Genomic DNA, 23,534 nt, shown 5'->3' with positions numbered 1-23,534 from the left:
ACTTGGGAAATAGTGATCACAATATAGTGTCCTTTCAAATAAACTCAAAAAAACAAAAGCACATGGGTATACTAAAACATATAATTTTAAAAAGGCCAATTTCAATAAGTTAAGGGAAGCTTTACAATATATTGACTGGCATAAACTCTTTAGTGAAAAGAACACTGAGGATAAATGGATCATCTTCCAACAAATATTACAAAGGTACATTTCTCAGTATGTACCATTTGGGAAATAAATATAAAAGAAACAAATTAAAACCAATGTGGCTTACTAGAAAAGTAAAACAAAAGATTAAAAATAAGAAAAGGGCATTTAAAGCATTTAAATCGGACAAATCAGATGCATCTTATAAAAGATATAAGGAAGCAAATAATGCGTGCAAAAAGGAATCTAGACTTGCTAAACTTCAAAATGAAAAAATGATAGCTAAAGAGAGCAAAACCAACCCCAAAGCATTTTTTAAGTACATAAATTCTAAAAAAAAACAAAAATGAAAGTGTAGGTACACTAAAAACTGAAACGGGGGTGTTAGTCAATGAAGACCAGAAAAAGGCAGGGATTTTAAATAACTATTTCTCCTCTGTATATATTAAGGAAGAACCCATGGCAATAGATGTGCAAATGATTGCTACTAAAAACTTGCAGAATAATTGTAATTGGTTAACTCAAGACAAGGTGCTGCAGCAACTAAAGAAAGTTAATATAAACAAAGCTCCAGGGCCTGACGGTATCCATCCACGTGTACTTAAGGAACTAAGTGTAGAAATAAGTGAACCTCTGTTTTTAATCTTTCAAGATTCTTTTCTTTCAGGAAGTGTTCCGGAGGATTGGAGGAAGGCAGATGTGGTTCCTATATTCAAAAAGGGTTCAAAATCCTTGCCTGGAAATTATAGACCTGTGAGCTTAACTTCTGTGGCTGGTAAAATATTTGAAAGATTATTAAGGGATTATATTCAAGAATTCCTTGAGAAGAACATGGTTATCAGCAAAAATCAGCACGGTTTTATGAAGCACAGGTCGTGTCAAACTAACTTGATTGCATTCTACGAAGAAGTAAGTAGAAGTATAGATCAGGGTGTTGCAGTGGATGTGATCTATTTGGACTTTGCCAAGGCATTTGATACAGTTCCACACAGAAGATTAGTGTTCAAACTCAAGGAAATTGTTCTAGATGAAAATGCTTGTTCTTGGGTAGAACATTGGCTTAAAAACAGAGTACAAAGAGTTGTCGTTAATGGTAAATTTTCAAGCTGGAAAAGGTGGCAAGTGGTGTCCCTCAGGGGACACCTTCTATTTAACATGTTTATAAATGATCTTGAAGACAGCATTGAAAGTCATGTTTCAGTGTTTGCAGATGACACAAAACTTTGTAAAATAATACAATGTGAGCAAGATATGACTTTGCTGCAGAGGGATTTAGATAGACTGGAGGACTGGGCACTCAAATGGCAGATGAAATTTAATGTTGAAAAATGCAAAGTTATGCACTTCGGCGTAAAGAATACACAAGCAACGTATACCCTTAATGGAAGCGAATTAGGGATAACAACACACGAAAGGGACTTGGGAATTGTTATAGACAACAAACTATGCAACAATGTGCAATGTCAATCAGCAGTGGCCAAGGCCAGTAGGGTATTGTCATGCATGAAAAAGGGCATTCATTCTCGGGACGAGAATATCATTTTGCCTCTTTATAAATCACTGGTAAGACCACATATTGAATATGCTGTGCAATTTTGGGCACCTGTTCTAAAGAAGGATATTATGGCACTAGAAAACGTGCAGAGTCGGGCTACAAAATTAATAAAAGGAATGGAACACATCAGCTATGAAGAAAGGTTAACAAATGAAAACCTATTTAGTTTAGAAAAACGTCGCCTGAGAGGGGATATGATAACACTATACAAATATATTCGAGGCCAATACAAACCATTGTGTGGAAATCTATTCACAAACCGGACTTTACATAGGACACAAGGTCATGCGTTTAGACTAGAAGAGAGAAGATTTCGTCTAAGGCAAAGGAAAGGTTTTTTTACTGTAAGAACAATCAGGATGTGGAAGTCTCTGCCTGAAGAAGTGGTTCTATCAGAGTCCATACAGATGTTCAAACAGCTACTAGATGCATACTTGCAAAAACAGAATATTCAAGGATATAATCTTTCAATGTAGGGTAATAACTGCTTGATCCAAGGATAAATCTGACTGCCATTCTGGGGTCAAGAAGGAATTTCAAACAGTTTTTTTTTGCCTTCTTTTGGATCAACAGCAAAAAACATATGTGAGGAAGGCTGAACTTGATGGACGCAAGTCTCTTTTCAGCTATGTAACTATGTAACTATGTAACTATGTAATGGCCAGGCTGACCTTTTATGCAGGTTTTTCCCCAAAGGTTACCACCCAGGTGGACCTTGTGGGGCACTGGTAAAAATTTAAAACAACCAATACAGACAGAGGCAAGTAATAGGTCACTCACATACATTACACCCAATCCCTCTCCTCTGCTCAGAAGATAATTGAGTTAATTGCTGTATCAACTCAATTATCTCCCAACAGAAAAAAAATAATTTTCTGGAAATACCCTAAAAACATGTCATACACTCATAATTAGCCGATCTGGGGGGCAACATACTGAACAATCACCCAGATCGGTGCAGGGGTTCGAGAGTTTTATGAATGTCTTCGTTTTACCGACCGCACATGATGTGTAAGCCAAGAATAGTTCCATGGGTTTTGGATGTGCGGTTGGTCTCTGTTCGGGAAGTTGAAATGCATGAAAGTACATAAAATTATAGTTTGTGACTTAGTCCGTGCAATTCCTCTCGTTCGTGTAATACTTTCTACCAAATGCCGCTCTGTTCCCTTGAGTTCCCACGAACTTACAAGAGGATGGAAGTCTCTGTGGTGTTCGTGAGCTTACATTCTAGTGGAAGTGGGGTACCACTCGACCACCAAACACCGCTGGTATAATTCAGATGCTAAGATGGCCACCGCCACGTGTTCGTATGACGAATGGCGGCCACCTAGGAGTCCACCCATTTTGTTCATGTGTTTGCAATTAGAGGGTGTAAACCAGGTTGGGGAGGTTAATTGGTGCCACGCTCCTCACATGGGTGGCTTGGTTGTTCGGTATTTAGTTAGTCTGCTGAACTATATAGTAGAAATAGCTGAACAGAGGTGTATTACCGAACAACCAGATGAATGATATAAGATCATAACTTGTTACTTGTTTTACAAGTAAAGAACAGTTGCAATCCTAATAAAATAAATAATAATCAACAAAAAAAGGGGGTATGGACAGCCCATTTCGCTACACTGCTCCCCGTGACCACAAGCCGGCATACACAGGCTGATCATTCTCGGATCGGCTTGGGGATGTCCGGGGTTGCTCATGGATCATTTCTCTAGTTCAGTTTATCTGGATAACCCGTCTGCGTTACCATTCTGCTTCCCTGGGTGGTACTGCGCTGCATGCCAAACTCCAGCGCAGCAGCCTGGCGTTGTCCCCTGCCACCCAGTTCAGCCAGACCAATTGGTTGTGATCTGTGAGCAAGGAGAAGGGCTGTCCATAAAGATACGGCTGTAGCTTTTTCAGGGCCAACACCACGGCACAGCATTCCTTCTCTGTGACGAAAGCACCTTCGTCACTGGGATTTGGAGAGGCCTGCTTGCCAGCCTCTTGCCCTGTGACTATGGTCCCTGGGATATACTGCCCATTAAAAACATTATTTGGGCATATTGGATTTAAAAAAAACTGTTTCTGCCCCTTGGACTTTTAACTGTAACAGATTCAAACATGTGGCAGAGGCCATCTTAAATTGTCCAGCAGTGTTTTGTCATCGAGTGTATGGAACTGTTTTGGGCATGGGACCATGTGCACGGTGGGGCAAAAATAAGAGTTCCAGGAAATTCCTGAACCCCTGAACCGATCTGGGTGATTTTTGGATATGTTGTGCACCCAGATGGGGGCTATCAGGGGATGTGACTGTGGGGATATGTTGTATTTTGGGGTACTTTTGGGGGTTTGTAAAAAATATATGTTTTTTCTGCTTACAGTTAATTTAGTTATTCCATTGTCTTCGTTAATTACATCACAGGCAGAGGGGAGGGATTGTGTACACTGCATGGAAGTGTCTGAATGTAAACCTCTTTTTTTATTGGCTTGTATGTTTTGTATTCGGTGCCCAACCAGGTCTACCTGGGCGTCACCTTTGCTGTATAACATGTATAAAAGACCAGTGTGTGCCATTAAACTTCCTGTTCCTGCTTACACTCCAAAACTGTGTCCTGTTATTGGAGGGAAAGAAGATTTGCTCCTGTGTCTACTGTTCCAGCTTGCAGGAGATTCAACGGGGAAAGTCCTTGTAAGGACTAGAGCTAATTCCCCATTCTTTTCCAGAGTTCCCAGGACTGAGTGTCGTCCAGTGCCTGGAGGTGTCAGAGCTAATTTTCCCTTCAGATCCAGGAAGGAGGTGGCGGTTCCAGGGCCCCAGTCAAGCTACGGCGACTGAGGGCAAGAAGTGATGTGGTTTGTCCCCTGTTCTTGCTATGCTCTCTAGACTAGGAGAGGTCTATCCACTGGAAGCTGGATCCGGGTCTTGGGTCCAAGGTGGGTGGAGGACGGCGAGACCCTAACCAAGCTGTGGCGGTTTGTGGGGTCTATGGTGGTTATGGTGTTCCAGTGCAGTGATTATGGTACTCACAAGTACTAGGAAGCAGCAATAGATGGAGGTACCCGGTCGGGGTGCCAGGCGGTCCGTTACAATCCCTTTCTTATAATCTGTCTCAATTTTACTATTTAAATTATACTTGCATGGCTCAATCCATTGCATTGATGTTGGTAAAGTGGAAGTTGCTATCATGGATGGGCAGAATAGCTTCTGTCAAAATGACCATACTATCTAAATTGCAATATACCACACTACCAATCAAAGTTCCAGTTTAATTCTTCATCAATATGCAAAGAACAATTAAAGGGTTTGTCTCAAATAGAAGGCGTCAAAGAGTGGTCAACTCAATCCAACACACAAAGGTGGCATTGACCTACAATATATTAAGCAATACTATCAAGTGGTTTTATTGAGCAATATCCTGACTGTCCTTTCTGGCCCAGTGAAGCCCCAATGGGTATTTTTCAAGGAACACTGGACAAACTTAGACTGGTCTGATATGATTTTGCTTCCTAAATCTCATAGTCCAAAGATACCACATGGCTGCCCAACAAAATCTTGTATTTTGAAGTTTGGGATAACCATAGACATTCACTTTGTCTAAACTCACCGTTATCGGCTAGCATCCCCTATTTGCATTGTCAAGTATTATATAGAAGAATTAACTATAAAGTATGGAAAAGAGCTAGTGTGATACACCTAAACCAATTATACAAAAATAATAAAAACTATTGCCATTTACCAAATTACAATCTACATACACGTTAACTCCATAGTCCACTTCTCGTACACACAATTAAATAATTAGATAGTCCTGACTAACTGGATTTGAAATAATTTGTTGCAGTGCGACTCACTGAAAGATGCTTATATCTATACAAATAAACTCCTACAAACACCCCTACTGCCCTCCAATATGTCTTGCCTCAAAGCATGTAAAATGGATGTAGGCCATACAATAACACCAGAAGATTGGGATATGATAATCGAGGCCCATAGAGGCAATACACTAAACGCATTGCAATGTTAAGCTTTACGGAAAATCCTCTATAGATGGTACATGGTCCCAACAAGACCAGAGATTTGCTGCCAATGTAAATCAGCCTGTGGCACCATGTTCCATGTATGGTGGGACAAGTCACCCTCCTGATTGAATCCTGTACAGGTCTTAAAACACTAAATCCTGGAACTTACCTATTATTACTGCTTCCACGTGACTATGTGAAACCAAATACATACCTTATCTTTTATATTATTGGTTCTGTTTTAACATTGATAGCATGCAAATGGTTATTTACTTTGAAAAACTAAGCTAATTAACTTAATAAATCAGAAGTGTTGTATGAAATGAACAGTTAGAGTGTCCCATTCCATCTAAAGATTTTAGAGACTAGCGTGAGAAAAGTTGGAAGTCTTTGTTCAGACCTTCACACCCCCTACCCCCCCCCATTCTTTATATCACTCATACTGTTTTGTTTGCGTTACCACTTGCTATACAGAGTGTTTATTTTTAATGTGACTTGTCATTACAATTGCTTTTTTTCCCTTATACCCTGTTAAAATTAAGCAGAACTGATCATGCTGTAATATGTTTATTTGTGTGGGATTGTACACTTACACCACTCTATTGACACCAGTCTATTGGCCTTGTATTCCTGCGTGAAATGAGTGATAGTTTACTGTTTACTATTTATACCATCTCTGCTTACACAATAAAAATATACAGTGCCTTGCAAAAGTATTCATCCCCCTTGACCTTTTACCTATTTTGTTACATTACAGCCTTAAATTCAATGTTTTATTAATCTGAATTGTATGTGATGGATCAGAACACAATAGTCTAAGTTGGCAAAGTGAAATGAGAAAAATATATACATAAAACATTTTTTTAGAAATAGAAAATAGAAAATTGTGTTTGAATTCAACCCCTGTGTTATGAAGCCCATAAAAAGCTCTAGTGAAACAAATTACCTTCAGAAGTCACATAATTAGTGAAATAATATCAACCTGTGTGCAATCTAAGTGTCACATGATCTGTCATTACATATACACACCTTTTTTGAAAGGCCCCAGAGGCTGCAACACCTAAGCAAGAGGCACCACAAACCAAACGCTGCCATGAAGACCAAGGAACTACCCACACAAAAACAAAAGTTTTAGACTTTAGAAAAACAGACTTTTCTACCACAACAAGAGGACATAGTCTCAAATTAGAGGGGCAAAGGTTTAAAAATAATTTCAGGAAGTATTATTTTACTGAGAGGGTAGTGGATGAATGGAATAGCCTTCCAGCTGAAGTGGTAGAGGTTAACACAGTGAGGGAGTTGAAGCATGCGTGGGATAGGCATAAGTCTATCCTAGACTTAAGATAAGGCCAGGGACTAATTCAAAGTATTTTGAAATATTGGGCAGACTAGATGGGCCAAATGTTTTTTTTGTTTTTTTTTTTAATTCTTTATTTTATTGTGCATAGTTAAGACAAGGTACATGTATACCGGCAAGTGCCACAACAGCCTTCTGACAGATTTTACTCGTTCATCCATAGGCTGTGATGAGGCTTGCATATACAGTGCACTTTTATGTATATTTAAGATGAAACAGGCATGAAGAACAGGCGTATAAAACAGGCTTAGAAAACAGGCTTATATATCAGGCTTAGAAAACAGGCTTATAAATCAGGCTTATGAATCAGGCTTAGAAATCAGGCTTATAAAACAGGCTTATAGAGCAGGCGTAGAGAATGTGTCTAGGGCTGTGAAAAGTATTAAAGTTATGTGTGTCGTGTATCAATAAGTGACTGGTCCTAGAGGGGCAGCAGGAACATTCAGGTTGTTGCTAAGATAACACATGTTAGGGGACTACGGATGCTGGTCATTATTTGAGAGAGGAGGCCACCTGGTCTATTAATGACTGGGTACCACATAGAAAAGCACATTTTTGTATATAGTAAACATACTTATACCGTAGATTTATAAAGCTGCCCTGAACATTGGTAATAATAGTTAATTATATTATAACGAGTAAAACTTTGTGAGTAATAAATGGATGTTCAGGCTAGCGGTTAAGTAGTAGGGGAGGAAGAGGTCCAGGTGATCTATAGGTATGGAAAACATAGACCGCATGCTTAACACATAATACACTCTTATCTAGTTAGCTACGCTGGTTTTATCTAGCAGTCAGGATATTTGCATGGTTTATATTCTTGATATGGCGTGTGTACCTTTTTAAGTACACAAGTCACAAGCTGTACATAACGTAAGAAGTATTGCTATGGAGTTGATGCATATTTAGGATTGAAAGTACGATGCTATAGGGTAGTGTAGTTATAGCCGGTGCAGGGCCAAATGGTTTTTATTTACCGTCACATTCTATGTTTCTATGTAAGGGACAATATTGTTGAGAAGTACAAGTCAGGGTTAGGTTATAAAAAAATATCCAAATATTTGATGATCCCCAGGAGCACCATCAAATCTATCATAATCAAAATGAAAAGAACATGTCACAACAGCAAACAAACCTGCCAAGAGACGGCCACCCACCAAAACTCACGGACAGGGCAAGGAGGGCATTAATTAGAGAGGCAACACAGAGACCTAAGGTAACCCTGGAAGAGCAGCAGAGTTTGTAGTGGAGTTGAAGTGTAAACTGCAATATTTCTACTGGTAGATGTAGTCAGCATATAAATAAAGGGTAGCGTAGTAATTCCAATCCCATTCCCCAGCAACTGGACGAAACACAGTTTTGGGAGTCAACTGAACTTTTATTGAACCACAGACGGTTTTATACAAATCCCCATGCAAGGTGACATTCCTTAATGACATTCCAGGGGTTTTGCCCTGGTGGACCTTGTGGAAAACGGAGTGTACAGTAACATTTCCCATAATACTTTTCTTTACTGGAGAGATAATTGTGTAAGAGCACACCTTTAATTAAATTATCTCTCCATACAGAATATTACACAATATTGGTTAAAACATATTAATGTGTATAATATTTTTCCGAAGTCCATGAAATACACTTCACTGGATAGCTGGGATATGAGTGCCCAATCTGTCGAAATACCATTCAGATTAATTTGTTAGACAAGAAAAGTCATTCGAGTGAAGTTATGGACTGGTCAGCCACGAGGAGGGAGCCCCAAAGCAGTTCCAGACAATTGCAGGCTTTGACCGGTCTTTTGGGAGTTCATACGAATGAACAGACAAACATACATATTTATATACTGGGTAGTTGTGTGTCTGAAGGTCGGTGATTTCCTTTAGGCGAACGCCGCTCAATTTGAACGAACTGAACGACTGCATGAACGGTATGGAAGTCCAGCGGAGTTTGCAAGGTCAGGTGACCGATTTTAGTTCCATGCACTCGACGACCAAACACCGCTGGGCGTTCGTGCACCAAGATTGCAGCTGCCACGTGTTCGGTCATACGAGAGGCGACCACCCATTCAACCATTAGGTGTTTGCGGTTTCTCTATGTTCCCAGTTCTTAATTGAAGACACACAACTCCCTTGTGTGGTCCTTCATTCGGTATTTTGTTCGACTTCACAAACAATATGTCCATGTTCTGTTCGTGAAGTCAAATTAAATGAATGAACATAGTCTTTGCACATTGAAGTGGCTAGTTTTGCCACAAAGTTCCACAGCAGAGACATGGCATGTTTTAAGTTTGCGAAAAGGCATGTGGGAGACTCCCAAAATGTATGGAGGAGGGTGCTGTGGTCTGATAAGACTAAAATTTAACTTTTTCAGCCATCAAAGAAAATGCTGGGGGGCGGAGCCAGCTGCAGACCAGAGCAGAAGGCTCTTTGCCAAAGCAGGCAAAATAACCAGTTTTGGGTGGAAATTGGGCACTTACCTACCCACTGCCTATGCTGCACATCGAAGACACCACGATGGGCAGAAAAACAAGAAACCCAGTGCGGACAAAGCCCCTGCTAGCCACGACATTGGTGAACTCCTGCGGAACTCTCAGAAGGCCGCATGGGTGAAAATGGCGCAGAGGGAGGAAGGATTCTCAGATTCCTCCTCCGACGCCTATACAGACATGGGAGAGAGACCTTCCCGAACCGGCCCTCGGGGCATATGGCCAAACCACCTTCGCCCGGCGATCCAGTTACCACAGAGCTTCTAAAGAGCATGTTCGCGGAACTCAGACAGAACTTGGATATGGATATAGCCTGCTTTAAGGATGCCATAGCAGGAGTACCACGAGGCGCAATCTCCTCGAGACCACAGCAAATACCCGGGACACCCGACTAAGCACACTGGAACAAAAGGTCACTGACCTCCAAAAACAGCAAATAAGCACCGCTGAGAAGGTGGAGGCCCTGGAGGACAATAGACGAAAACACAACCTCAAGATTAGAGGAATACCTGACACCGTTGGGTTACCAGACCTCCCGCACTATATCAGGCGCCTGCTGGCCACATTGCTACAGCCTAAGCAGGTTAAAAACATAAAACAGGACGGGCTGTTCTGCTTGCCAAAACCCACAGCAGCAACACCCATAGCCACTGCAGACCTAATTGTGCGGTTCCAGTCTCTTCAAGACAAAGCCACACTGCTGGCAGCAGGCCGAGTAAGATCCCCTTTGATATTTGAGGAATCGCAGATCTCCTTGTTCCCTGACCTAACGAGGAGCACTCTCAACTGACGCAAATCGCTCCAACCTCAACTACAACACCTGCGCGCCAAGAACATCCCCTACCACTGGGAGGATCAAGGCTACTCACGGTAACCTTTCAGGGGACTACCCACCAGGCAAGGAGCCCGCAAGAATTGAACTCTCTTTTTGGACAGCTGGGCCTCTCAGCCACCCAAACAGCGAAACACACCATCCTGTCCCACCTGGATCCCTCCATAGTACCGGAATTCATCCCGAGACCACCTCGACGCCTTCACCCAACGGATAATACCACGGGACTGACTTAAGCCAAAGATGACGCCTAACCACTCAGAGGGACCCACATTTTCCACCACCACACCTGGTGCATAAGCATACAAGTTTATTCTGTTTTTTTTTTTTGCTTAATTAACTAGTGTTTTTTCCTTTAATTTAATGTTATGCATAGTGTATCACAAACCTAGAAATGTCAAATTGGGTGGATATACATCCCCACTTTTAGTTTCCCCATTACCTATAATGGTCTACGCTTCATGTAAACAGGCCTACGCATCTCGCGGGCACACGCTCGAGATGTCCCGTCTCGCGCTGGCTCCAAATCCCCCCACCCCCACGATAGAGTCACCAACGAGAATTTAACCCCTGGAGGGGGTGACTCCCTTTGGGGCGACCAAGCCTCACGGCACAATGATGTCCCTGCATTGAGACTAACAGTCGTGCCCCAGAGGGATATTTTCGGTGTGTAGCCCTGGCGGCATGCCATGGCACTTAAGCTTGCAGATTAACCAAGCATGTTTATACCTATTCTGTCACCATGTTATACCTGCCTTTAATTTTTTACATGCACAAGTGTGCATACTTAACCTGTTACATTGGTATCATTACGCTAAAATAGAGGATACATCGCTTGGGAGCTCAATCTCTTGAGATTTCCGATAACAATATACTAATGTTGTTTCATATATTAAGTCTTACTATGTTTGAAATATCCCTATTTGTGTATATCTCTGAGGCGAATCCTATATAACCGCATAGTACCCTAACTACTCTTTGTCTAAATTTCAAAAATGTGCAAATAATCCGGACTGCCACACCATTTTGATATGTGTTTACTTAGCCTGTCTTTGCTGTTGTGGCGATGCAGGTCTGTCTGTCAACTGAGCACAACAAAAATAAAGAATTATAAAAAAAAACGCAATGTCTGGCGCAATTCCAACATATCACATCACCCAAAGAACACCATCCCCACAGTGAAACATGGTGGTGGCTGCATCATACTGTGGGGATGTTTTTCAGCAGCCGGGACTAGGAAACTGGTCAGAGTTGATGGAAAGATGGATGGTGCTAAATACAGGGATATTCTTGAGCAAAACCTGTACCAGCAGGACAATGACCCCAAACACACTGCTAAAGCAACACTTGAGTGGTTTAAGGGGAAACATGTAAATGTATTGGAATGGCCTAGTCCAAGCCCAGACCTGAATCCAATAGAAAATCTGTGATCAGACTTAAAGATTGCTATTTACAAGCACAAACCATCCAACTTGAAGGAGCTGGAGCAGTTTTGCAAGGAGGAATGGACAAAAATCCCAGTGGTAAGATGTGGCAAGCTCATCAAGACTTGTCCAATGCGACTTGGAGCTGTGATTGTAGAGCCACCTTTTACGGCAAAGTATTGATTTAGGGGGGGGGGGGGTGTGAATAGTTATGCACATTGACTTTTTCTGTTATTTTGTCCTATTTGTTGTTTGCTTCACAAAAAAAAAAAAAAAAACATCTTCTAAGTTGTGGGCATGTTCTGTAAATTAAATGATGGTAAAGATTGTATGTGCAATATGTATAATTATATGTATAATAAATTAGAGAAACTTATTCTTGAATAGCTACACAGGTACAATTTAGAAAAATTATTTTCATGTGGACATTAAAAAAAAAATTCTTACCCACTCTGAGAACAAAGTCATTGTAAGACTGATAGTTGATTTCATCAAGAACATCGAACATCTCTAATGAAAAATCTGCAAGTGTACTCAAATGACAATAAATAGATTTTTTTGCCTGTAAAAAACAAAAGTACACAATTTAGTTCACATTATCGAATTATGTGGATTACAGAGACTTTTAAGAAAACATTTTAGCAAATTTTATAATTTATGCATAATACTAGCAGTGTATAATTATCTTACATGGACGTCTCGGTCTCTGCTGATTATCTTCGGATAGCCACTTATATACTCTATGTTCAGTATAGTCCAGATGTACTCTTTCATATTTTTGTTTTTGAATCTTATCAGCAACACATATCACACTTATCAGAAAAACAACACATACTGGGTCAGTACAGCCACAACACCCCAGGATACTTTCGCTACATTGATGATCTGCTAATCTTATGAAAGGGGATACAAGAAGAAGCAGAGTGTATGACTATGAAGCTAAATCAGTCACCTACACCTATTAGGTTGATTTCAAATATACACTCAAATCAAGTCCACTGTCTTGACCTCCAAATTACTGTTGAAGATTCAAAAATACAGTACAGTATTTTCTCTAAACCAATGGACCACAATACTTTGGTGCCCACCCTAGGTCTTTGAAGGATTCTCTTCCAAAAGCACAATACATGCATGTCATCAGAAATAATTCCAATGATGGAACTAGAGAAATCCAACTGTAGGAAATTACTCTATGAAAATAGGCTACAATAAAGATGTCTTACAGAAAGCACTTAAAGAAGCACGGAGTGTCAGCATTCACAGTAAAGAAGTAAGCTCGTCAAGACTAGTGTTTCCCATGGAGTTTCACCAAAAGACCCCACAAATAGCCAATACAATATGGTGGAATTGGCGGGTGATCTCAAGCGATGACACGTTACCAAAAGTCTTTAAAAAAAAAAACCACTGCTTTGCTACAGAAGGAATAGGAACCTCAAGGACCTGTTAGTCCAGACGGATCCTATTAAAAGCTATATGCAGGCTAATAGTGTCCAAAACTGGGGTTCAGTATGACACCTTGGCTGCGTCAGATGCAGCCATGTTTTACCAGCATGTATATTTAACCATCCGCACACCAATAAGAAATACATCCCACATTGTTTACAAATTGACTTGCCCTTGCAGACTCTCCTACATTGGAAAAACTGAGACAGCCTTATGTGAGTGGATAAGAGGACACAGCTCCAGAATCAGATTAGCTTACAGAGATGGAAAGTCAGACAGACCCATGGCAAAACACTTTCTACAACTGGGCCATGCCTTATCAACTTTGAAATTCATAGGCATTGATCATGTGCCATTGCCAGCAAGAGGTGGTGACCGAGGCAAAATGCTACTGTTACTGTTGCCTCAGGTTCGCTGAGAGTTGGACCACTTGGATGTCCTTGTCCCCGATCCAGGAGAGCGGTAAGTAGTTCCAATTCAGCACCTAACAATCTTCCTGCAAGTGTAACATATTCCTGGAGCTCTGAGCAGAGCTAGTGATCAGCATTTCCCTACAACACGAGTCGAGACTGTGAGTTGAGGGTAAGAAGTCTGGTTTATTGAACAGAAAGGCATTGCTTATATACACATTCTCAGGCCAGGGGCACACCACTCTGGACGTAATGGAACACAGTGTTACAAGGGACATAAACCAATCCGAACAAAGTGCATCTTTCTGAACCCTCCCCTCTATCTTGGAGATAATTAGCTTAAGTGGTTACAGTAACTTAATTATCTCCAGGTACAGGAAATATTCTGCAGTTGAATATATAACAAAAATCACATAAAAATAGATAACCCATATACTATAGTATTTTACCTATATGTCCAACATATCCCCAGATATCTTGAATCTGAGCGCACAAGATGTCCAAAAAGCGCTCAGAAGTTTTACGTTATGTATTGATTGATTTAGATATCAAATCCTGGTTCCAACTAGGGATAAGAAAGATATCAGACTTATATGAAGGATTTAAATTGACTACACTTAACCAACTACAATTAAAATATAACATACCCATAAGTGATATATTTAAATATCTAAGACTAAAGAATTTCTTAATGTCCAAATTAATATGTAAAGAACATTATATAACCTTCCAAATTGCTAATAGCCAAAAAAAAGGGAGCATTACTAGATTTTCTATAGTATTCGATCTAATCGACCAGGATCCTCAAATCCCTTCCTTTAATAAATGGGAAATCGATATTGGTAAACCCATACCTTTTGTAGAATGGACTAGAGGTATTCAACTAGTAAAACAATCTATTCATAATGTATCACTATTGGAAACCAACTTTAAACTAATCTATAGATGGTACTTTGTTCCAGTTAGAATGCATAAGATCGACCCTATTCATAGTAAAATTTGTTGGAGATGTGGACTGGAAGATGGTACAATATATCACATATGGTGGGAATGCCCTAGACTAAACAACTTAAAAACACAGATGTTCGATTTGGTAAAATCCTTATACCATGATATAAAGGAAATTAGTCCACAAATGTTTCTATTTAATATCGGCCTCCCTACACAGGATAACAATCTAAGCAGACTTTTGACCCATGTTTTCTCTGCAGTCAAAATTAACATTGCTAGATGTTGGAAATCTCCTATACCTCCTGACTGGATATAAATTATGGCCCAAATTGAATTCCAGCATAAAATGGAGACGAGTTATGTTTTTAACTCGCAGCCTAGGAAAAATAAAAAAGTTTGGTCCCTTTGGACTTCCAAATACTCAAGTACGAATTAACCATATCTCTTGACTGTTCTCCCCTCTCTCCACAGGCCAAAAGGAAGGAAAGAGCGAGAAAAAAATTAGAATTTAGATTTTTTTAATTCCGTATCTAATTATATATTTATATCTGTGTTTGTTTTATATGTTGAATTTTTATTTTTATTTTTATATTTTCTCCTCCTTCTCTTTTTCCTTCTTTTTCGTTTTTGTTGTTACTTGTTGTCCTTTTTTATTTTTAGTGTTTATATATAATCTAAATATTTTGAATAATTTGATAGATACTATCACTTATATTGTACAAGTATATTAATATATGACTTTATTATCTATTGTTATAAGCATGACTGTCAGGGTATTTATATCGGCAGACATTTTGTGCTATGATAGAAATACAAAGTGTATATTCTGAAGTCAATCTAAATAGACCAGACTCCATTTTGTATCTGCAAGTTAACAAAGAGACACAGAATTTCTATCCTTTCTCTAAAACTGACCGCTTAGCCAGAGCTGAATGGAATGTATATATAAACAAACCAAATAGATAAGACATTGAGAATGGGGGTGGACAGACTGTCTAATTGCTAATGGAATATAATACATTCTTAAAAACCCAGACCTGGGTGACAGAGGATTAAATAATTAAATTTTACTTTCGATATTGTACAACGTCCCATTATAGTTTAAGTTGAAACTTAGTTCACAAACTATCAATTTTAGGAATTATAGCAGAATTTGCAGACGCATAGTCTGGACAAAACTGAGAAAGACCCTGTGATCTGACAGAAAATATAAAGTTATAGCCACCATAAAGATAACGTAAATGACGTCAAAAATAGCCACCAGGAAAAGTTAACTCTTTCCTGGATAGGTATGTGTAGTGGAACAAGGCTGCCCTCTTGAGTTTGAATACTAGAATGGTTACCTAGAAGGCAACCACACCCCACATTTGTGATTGGCTATCATTTAGAGGAATTTCCCCTTTAAAAAGTTAAGACAAGGGAAGAGTCGAAAATTCAAAGATTGAAGAGAAAGACATTACAACACTCTGGGGATTCAGAGAGATCCAGGCAGAATCGGGCGATCAGAGTAACCAAGAAACTCTTACACTCCATGCAGAGAAAGAGATCCATGACACTTAGCTACCTGAGGATATCTGATGAAAATATCTACTTAACTGGTAAATATACAGGCATTTAATTAATTAATTTAAATTAATTAAAATTAATAGCATGATATATGACTGGATAAATCGTGATTAGATTTCATATTTAGAAATCTTAATTATTAAAGGATATATATATATGGTTATAGCATCCCATCTGCAGCTGGGATTGATATAGCCATTAATGTATTTGTGTGATTAATAGCACGTTAGCATATCATGACCATTTATCCAGCTGTATTGATTGGCTCTAAAATGAGATAAAATATCTGTTTAGACAAATTAATAAAATATCAGCTAATATAACATAGTAGATTTCTCTCATTGGATAAAATCAAGGAAATGGTTGATGACTGGTTAAATGTTATTTTAATTAAAATCACACAAGAGTAGATCTTAACTACTTAGGAGGTCTAGCCAGCACTGCAAGGGTTATTTCTAACTGCTAGCTAAGTTCTATTGCCCTACACTGCAGCTCAGTGTGAAACTCACATTCCTTCTCTGAAACCTATCGTAAATCAGTCTTGACAGCTAATGGAGTCTATGCTGTACTAACCAGGAAGTAAATTGCCTATTGTATTGCATATTGTTTTATACTGAATATTCATTGATTATTGCCATATTGTATTGCATATTGTTATACTCGAATTCCATTGATTATTATCATGCATGTTACTCATCATTATTAATTTAAAATGTTAAAAATAAAATTATATTTTTATAACAATTTGTGATTTTAATTACCGGTATATGGTTATACATTTCACTTATAACGATAACGATTAGGGATCTGAGAATTAAATTAGTGGGTAATTCTCTCTGTTTACAATTAATATCCCATAAATATCCCCACAAATTGGAGGCACGCTGCTGAGATCGTTTAAGTTGAAATTATATTCCATATACAATAATAATATTTGTGTAATTCATGCAATATTAATCTTAATATAGAAAAGAGTTTTGTATTGAGATTAAATCACTGTATAAAATATGGCCAGCGGCAGCGATACATCTGTAACAGATAATTGTGAAATAATTGAAGACCTAAGAAAAAATGCTCTAATCAATATTCATAAACATATGAAAAATTATTTAAGCTATGATGTTTGGTTAAAAAGTATTGAATGGGATGCTAAATGCACGATGATAACTGATGAACACATACTAAGAAACCTTAAAGTAATTGCTGAACAAAAGAACATAGAGAAAAAGATGGGGTACATAATACACTCTTGGCCTTTCTTTATGACAGCACTTCTTAAGGCGTTAGATGAAAACAAGGTATTGAATACCAAACTGGACACGTACAGTGAACAATTTGGCATTCAAGATGGGAAATACCAAGATTTACTTGCTGAGCATAAAACTCGTCAGGCTGATCATGAAAAAGAAATGACAGCTTTGATGGATAAATATGCACAGGAAATAAATCAGCTCAAAATGCAATTGGATAAATATGAAAAGGAAAGCCAGGAATCAGGCAGTGAGGTTGATAGCCATCATTCTGTGCCAAAAAGTTGCACAAAAATGAAAGAAAAGACTGTAACGGACCGTTTCACACACAAGAGGATAAAACCCAGTTTAGGCGATAATCCCCTTTTCTCAGAAAGGCACAGCTACTGCAGAACATCAGAACTCACAAACTGGATATAGGTGAATAAGGTAGCACTCCAGCTGGAACCTCACAAATAGCTGCTAGCAGATGAATAGGAAAAGCAGACATCAGCTTACACTCCTAGCAGTCAAATCTCCAACAGCATACAGTGAATCCCCCCAAGAACGAGACAAGGCTCCGTGTTGAAGGTCAAGCAGTGGTCTGAGGTGCTGGGCACCCAGCCTGGTTTTTATTACATGAGTACACATACAGGCCACACCCAGGGGGAGGCATAAAATAACCAATAACATAGATGTTACCTCCCACACATCCCCTCCCCTTAGTGTGACACTTAATCCCATTATGTGTACAGTTCAAAATATACTTTTACACAACTTTCATAACTTTAAAACCATACATCACATTCACATAAAAATACATATCCACAATCAATCCATTCAGGGGAACAACATATTAAAAAATGGCATGAATCAGACCAGGGGTTCAAAAGTTAATAAAAGTATATTTTATTCCCCCTGGCTCAAACAGTAAAAGTAAAACATCCCCACAATGCATCCTGGCTTCCTCCCTTCTGCCCTGGAGATAATTGGAGAAGAAATCTAATTATCCAGGACTAGAGGCAGACTCCATTAACCACATGGTTGCAAAACAACATAAAACTCTTTAAAATACATAAAGTCATATTTTATACATTAAACACAGACATTTAACATATCCCCAGATAGCTCAGGTCTGCGTGCACATTATTAGGTGAATGGCACGCAGACCACACAAATACAGTTTAATTGCCATGGAGCCAAAGTCTTTCCCATAGTCTTTCATTATATGAATAGGCTCCATGGCATAGCTATCTGGGGGGTATCACTGCTCACACAGGGCAAGTACCGAATGGCCCCACTGTATTTAAAGGGCCAGAATGAGTGACATGCACTCTGTTAGGGCCGAATACTGTTTGTAAAGGGCCCAATCTCCCAGGGCCATAGTCCAAAGGCAGCAGGCGGGCAACCAGGCTCCTCCAATACAATGTGGCGAGATTGGTTTCGTCACATCTCTCCCCCTTTCCAAAAAGACTAACAGGGTACCTGACCTCCTGCCGGTTAGTGCCCTTGTTAGTCCAGCAACCCACCCATAAAGCAAAAAAAACAGTACAGCCCACCCACAATAAATAGTTACTACACCTGGGTAGAGGAGAAGTTTGTCCATGTCCAGGTGCCTCACCACGGCTGTGTAGGGGACTGGTAGGCTGCCTTGGTGGGTTGCTGAGTGGGCAGAGACCAGCGGTACTCTGTCCTGGTGCCAGCACTACCACCGGAGTAGTCTGGTTGGAGCCTGGTTGCTGGAGACGGACTGTCTCCCCCTTAGTTGCATAGCTCTGCTGCTGAGTGGGGAGACCGGTTGTCTCCCCCTTGGATACACAGCTCTGTCGTGGGGGGGTAGGACCGACCGTCCCTACCCCCTGTGTGGTGAGTGCAGAGACCACGGTCCCATCTGCACCGGTGGGGGGTTTACAGTCTCCCCCTGGTATATTAAGCTGCCGCTGGGGAGAGGGGGTAACAGGCTCCTCTCCCACTAGAACACTCTTCCGCTGGGGAAAGGAGACTGGGCTCTCTATTCCCTGCACATTACGGATCCGCAGCTGGGGAGAGGTGGTAGCAAGCTCCTCTCCCATACATACTTTCCACCTTTGTGGAGGGAGACCGACTGTCTCTCCTCCCAATACAGTGTCCTGCAGCTGGGGAAAGGAGACTGGGCTCTCTATTCCCTGCTGGACACTCTGCCGCTGGGGAAAGGAGACTGGGCTCTCTATTCCCTGCATATCAATGATCCGCCACTGGGGAGAGGTGGTAGCAAGCTCCTCTCCCATACATACTTCCATCATCTGTGGAGGGAGACCGACTGTCTCTTCTCCCAATACAGTGTCCTGCTGCTGGGGAAAGAAGACTGGGCTCTCTATTCCCTGCTGGACACTCTGCCGCTGGGGAAAGGAGACTGTGCTCTCTATTCCCAAAAATTCACGCTGCTGCTGGGGGGTTGGACCAACTACCTCTGCCCCCTGTAACTCAGCCTGCCGCTGGGGAGGGAGGACGCTGCTCTCCTCTCCCTGCACTTCACACTGCCTTCCCGGCATATCACTCTGCTGCTGGGGGGTAGGACCAACTACCTCTGCCCCCTGTAACTCAGCCTGCCGCTGGGGAGGGAGGACGCTGCTCTCCTCTCCCTGCACTTCACACTGCCTTCCTGGCATATCACTCTGCTGCTGGGGGGTAGGACCAACTACCTCTGCCCCCTGTAACTCAGCCTGCCGCTGGGGAATGGAGACTGGGCTCCCAATTCCCTGCAGGACCGGTGGAGAGACCTCGGTCCCATCTCTACCGGCCACCTGGGGTTCTTCCCAGTAAATCTCTACAATATCTTCCCAGCGGAAGGGGTCTGGATCTGGGTCTGTCACCTTACTGTCCTGCTGAGCCTTCCCAATGAAGTGGAAGAGATCTTGGTAGTTTTGCTCCAGTTCCCACTCCAGGGTTGCTAGGTGAGCCAGGTCTTGCTCTACCTCATGGGGGTCATCCCACTCATGTCTAGCCTCCCTCTCATAGAAAATGTCCTGCAGTCTGGTTTGCGCAGGGCTCCCGAAGCCAGGCTCTGCAAAGGACTCCCATAACAAGCCAGGACCATCAAACTCCTCTCCCTCTGGCTTGTCATGTTCGTCTGTCCAGGGTATATACTGTGCCATATACCACCAGAGCGCCTGGTAGGCATCCTCCAGCCATAGCTCCTGCCATACCCGGTGCTCTAGTTCCTTCACCCATTCCTCCAGGGGCTGCTCTCCCAGGAAGGGCATCCGCAGGGCCACTTGCTTCTGCAACCGCTGCTCTTCACTGGGGAGACTCTCACCCCGCTGGTATTGTACATTATCCAGGGCCTGGTACCAGATGCCTTTCCTTATTGCATCCCGGTCATCCATGTCACCCTTATTGTACTCCACTGCTGGTTCCATCCTGGTGCTGTCAGGGTCGCTGTACTCAGACATGCGTTGTCCTCAAATTGTAAATCCAAAGAAATGGTGTTCTGTAGCTGTCCTTCTGGCTGTAGGAACGATCCCGCCGCTTGCCACCAATTGTAACGGACCGTTTCACACACAAGAGGATAAAACCCAGTTTAGGCGATAATCCCCTTTTCTCAGAAAGGCACAGCTACTGCAGAACATCAGAACTCACAAACTGGATATAGGTGAATAAGGTAGCACTCCAGCTGGAACCTCACAAATAGCTGCTAGCAGATGAATAGGAAAAGCAGACATCAGCTTACACTCCTAGCAGTCAAATCTCCAACAGCATACAGTGAATCCCCCCAAGAACGAGACAAGGCTCCGTGTTGAAGGTCAAGCAGTGGTCTGAGGTGCTGGGCACCCAGCCTGGTTTTTATTACATGAGTACACATACAGGCCACACCCAGGGGGAGGCATAAAATAACCAATAACATAGATGTTACCTCCCACACATCCCCTCCCCTTAGTGTGACACTTAATCCCATTATGTGTACAGTTCAAAATATACTTTTACACAACTTTCATAACTTTAAAACCATACATCACATTCACATAAAAATACATATCCACAATCAATCCATTCAGGGGAACAACATATTAAAAAATGGCATGAATCAGACCAGGGGTTCAAAAGTTAATAAAAGTATATTTTATTCCCCCTGGCTCAAACAGTAAAAGTAAAACATCCCCACAATGCATCCTGGCTTCCTCCCTTCTGCCCTGGAGATAATTGGAGAAGAAATCTAATTATCCAGGACTAGAGGCAGACTCCATTAACCACATGGTTGCAAAACAACATAAAACTCTTTAAAATACATAAAGTCATATTTTATACATTAAACACAGACATTTAACATATCCCCAGATAGCTCAGGTCTGCGTGCACATTATTAGGTGAATGGCACGCAGACCACACAAATACAGTTTAATTGCCATGGAGCCAAAGTCTTTCCCATAGTCTTTCATTATATGAATAGGCTCCATGGCATAGCTATCTGGGGGGTATCACTGCTCACACAGGGCAAGTACCGAATGGCCCCACTGTATTTAAAGGGCCAGAATGAGTGACATGCACTCTGTTAGGGCCGAATACTGTTTGTAAAGGGCCCAATCTCCCAGGGCCATAGTCCAAAGGCAGCAGGCGGGCAACCAGGCTCCTCCAATACAATGTGGCGAGATTGGTTTCGTCACAAAGACTATCTATAAATCCCCTCCTTGTCATGATTTTCCCACACCAGACCAGGTTTTCATAAAACAGTCTGTAAGGAATGAGGTGAGTAATTCAGGAATATCACCTGTGAAACAGAATTCTCCATCTCCTGGCATTGCCAAACAACCTTGGCAATCTTGGGCAGAACAGTTTGAAAAAGCTGTCTTGGCCAAACTTGAGAGGGAGAGTCCAGTTCAAGGTGATAGGAATGAAAACAGACATGGTTCTGTGCACTGGCAGGATTCTGATGCTGATCAGAATTGTGACAGTGAACAAGAAGCTCAGAGTGATGGGAGTGAAAGTGATTGCACTGTCCACTCTGAAGGCCATGTGACTGATATGCCATCTGCACTGTTGTATGGATCTAATTCCTCTTCAGCAGACAGATCGCATAGACGTTTACCACATCGCAGGGAAACAAACAGAAACAGAAATCGCAAATCAACGACGCCTGTTTATGAATCGCCAAAGGTTGTTAAGTTCCTTAGAGAGACTGTCCCACAATTTTCTAGAGGTTCAGGAAACATATCTGAACATCTGGAAAATTATGATAGAGCAATGAATGCATTGGGCATGTATGATGACATTCAAAAGAAATGGTTCATTACATGGACCTTTGATTCAATGTGCCGTGTTTATCTAGAGAGTCTTCAAGCTATGCAGTTAATGTCCTGGTCCAAGATGAAATATGAAATAATCATGGAATATGGTAAGTATAAAACCGTTGCTTCTGCAAAGAAGGCGCTTTATAATTTAAAGTGCCGTCCAGATCAAAGCCCCAGAGAATTTTTAGTAATTCTTAAGAATGCATACTCCGTGGCCCAAAGAAAACCCAGGTATGAAAGCACAGATTTCAAAGATCTGTATTTTCATGCCATGCCTGTAAACATACAAATGAATCTCGCAAGAGATTATGATTGTAAGCTACCATTATAATGGCTAGTCAGTCAGTGCATGAAATTGTATACCATACACCATGCACATGACGAAAATCAGCCAAAGGTTAAGAAACCTGGTGATAAAATGGTGTCAGAGACTAAAATTCAGTTAGGTTTAGAAACCCAACAGAAAAAGAGGACCTATTCTGAGGCTTTGAAAACACCAAAGCCTCAGAAACAGGAAAACGCCAGAAGCAATTCTGCAAACTCCTCTGACAATAACTCTGAAAAATCCAATTCCAATGGGAATAATAATCTATGATTTCTATGTTTCTATGTTTCTATGTTTCTATGTTTAATAAACGCCCCTGGGTTAATAAAAACCCAGGCAATTCCCAATGGAGAAGGAATCCTCAGGGAAATAGGAGATATGGAAACAGAAACAACCAATCTGATTCCAGTAACTCCCAGCAGTCTCAGCCATCCCAGCCAAACTCTAATGGTCAAAGACAAAACGGCAATGGGGGAAATAATTTGCGTCGTCAGGTTGGTCAATTGACAGATCAGATGGGCAAATTAATGGAGCAAATAACAAAGATTAA

General features: G+C 41.0%; 1 protein-coding gene across 1 annotated transcript in view; it reads right to left on the bottom strand.

Annotated features, from left to right (window-relative positions):
• ADCY1 (adenylate cyclase 1) overlaps positions 1-23,534 on the bottom strand; it is a 1,733,599-nt gene that overhangs the window by 166,758 nt on the left and 1,543,307 nt on the right. The window contains exon 18 of the mRNA XM_063452027.1: positions 12,244-12,358. Within this exon, the coding sequence (XP_063308097.1) occupies positions 12,244-12,358 (115 nt within the window). The remainder of the gene's footprint in view (positions 1-12,243; positions 12,359-23,534) is intronic.

This window comes from Pelobates fuscus, chromosome 4 (assembly GCF_036172605.1).
Source record: "Pelobates fuscus isolate aPelFus1 chromosome 4, aPelFus1.pri, whole genome shotgun sequence".
Classification (NCBI taxonomy): domain Eukaryota; kingdom Metazoa; phylum Chordata; class Amphibia; order Anura; family Pelobatidae; genus Pelobates; species Pelobates fuscus.
Note: the sequence above shows the minus strand (reverse complement) of the source record. Positions and strands in the feature narration are given on the sequence as shown.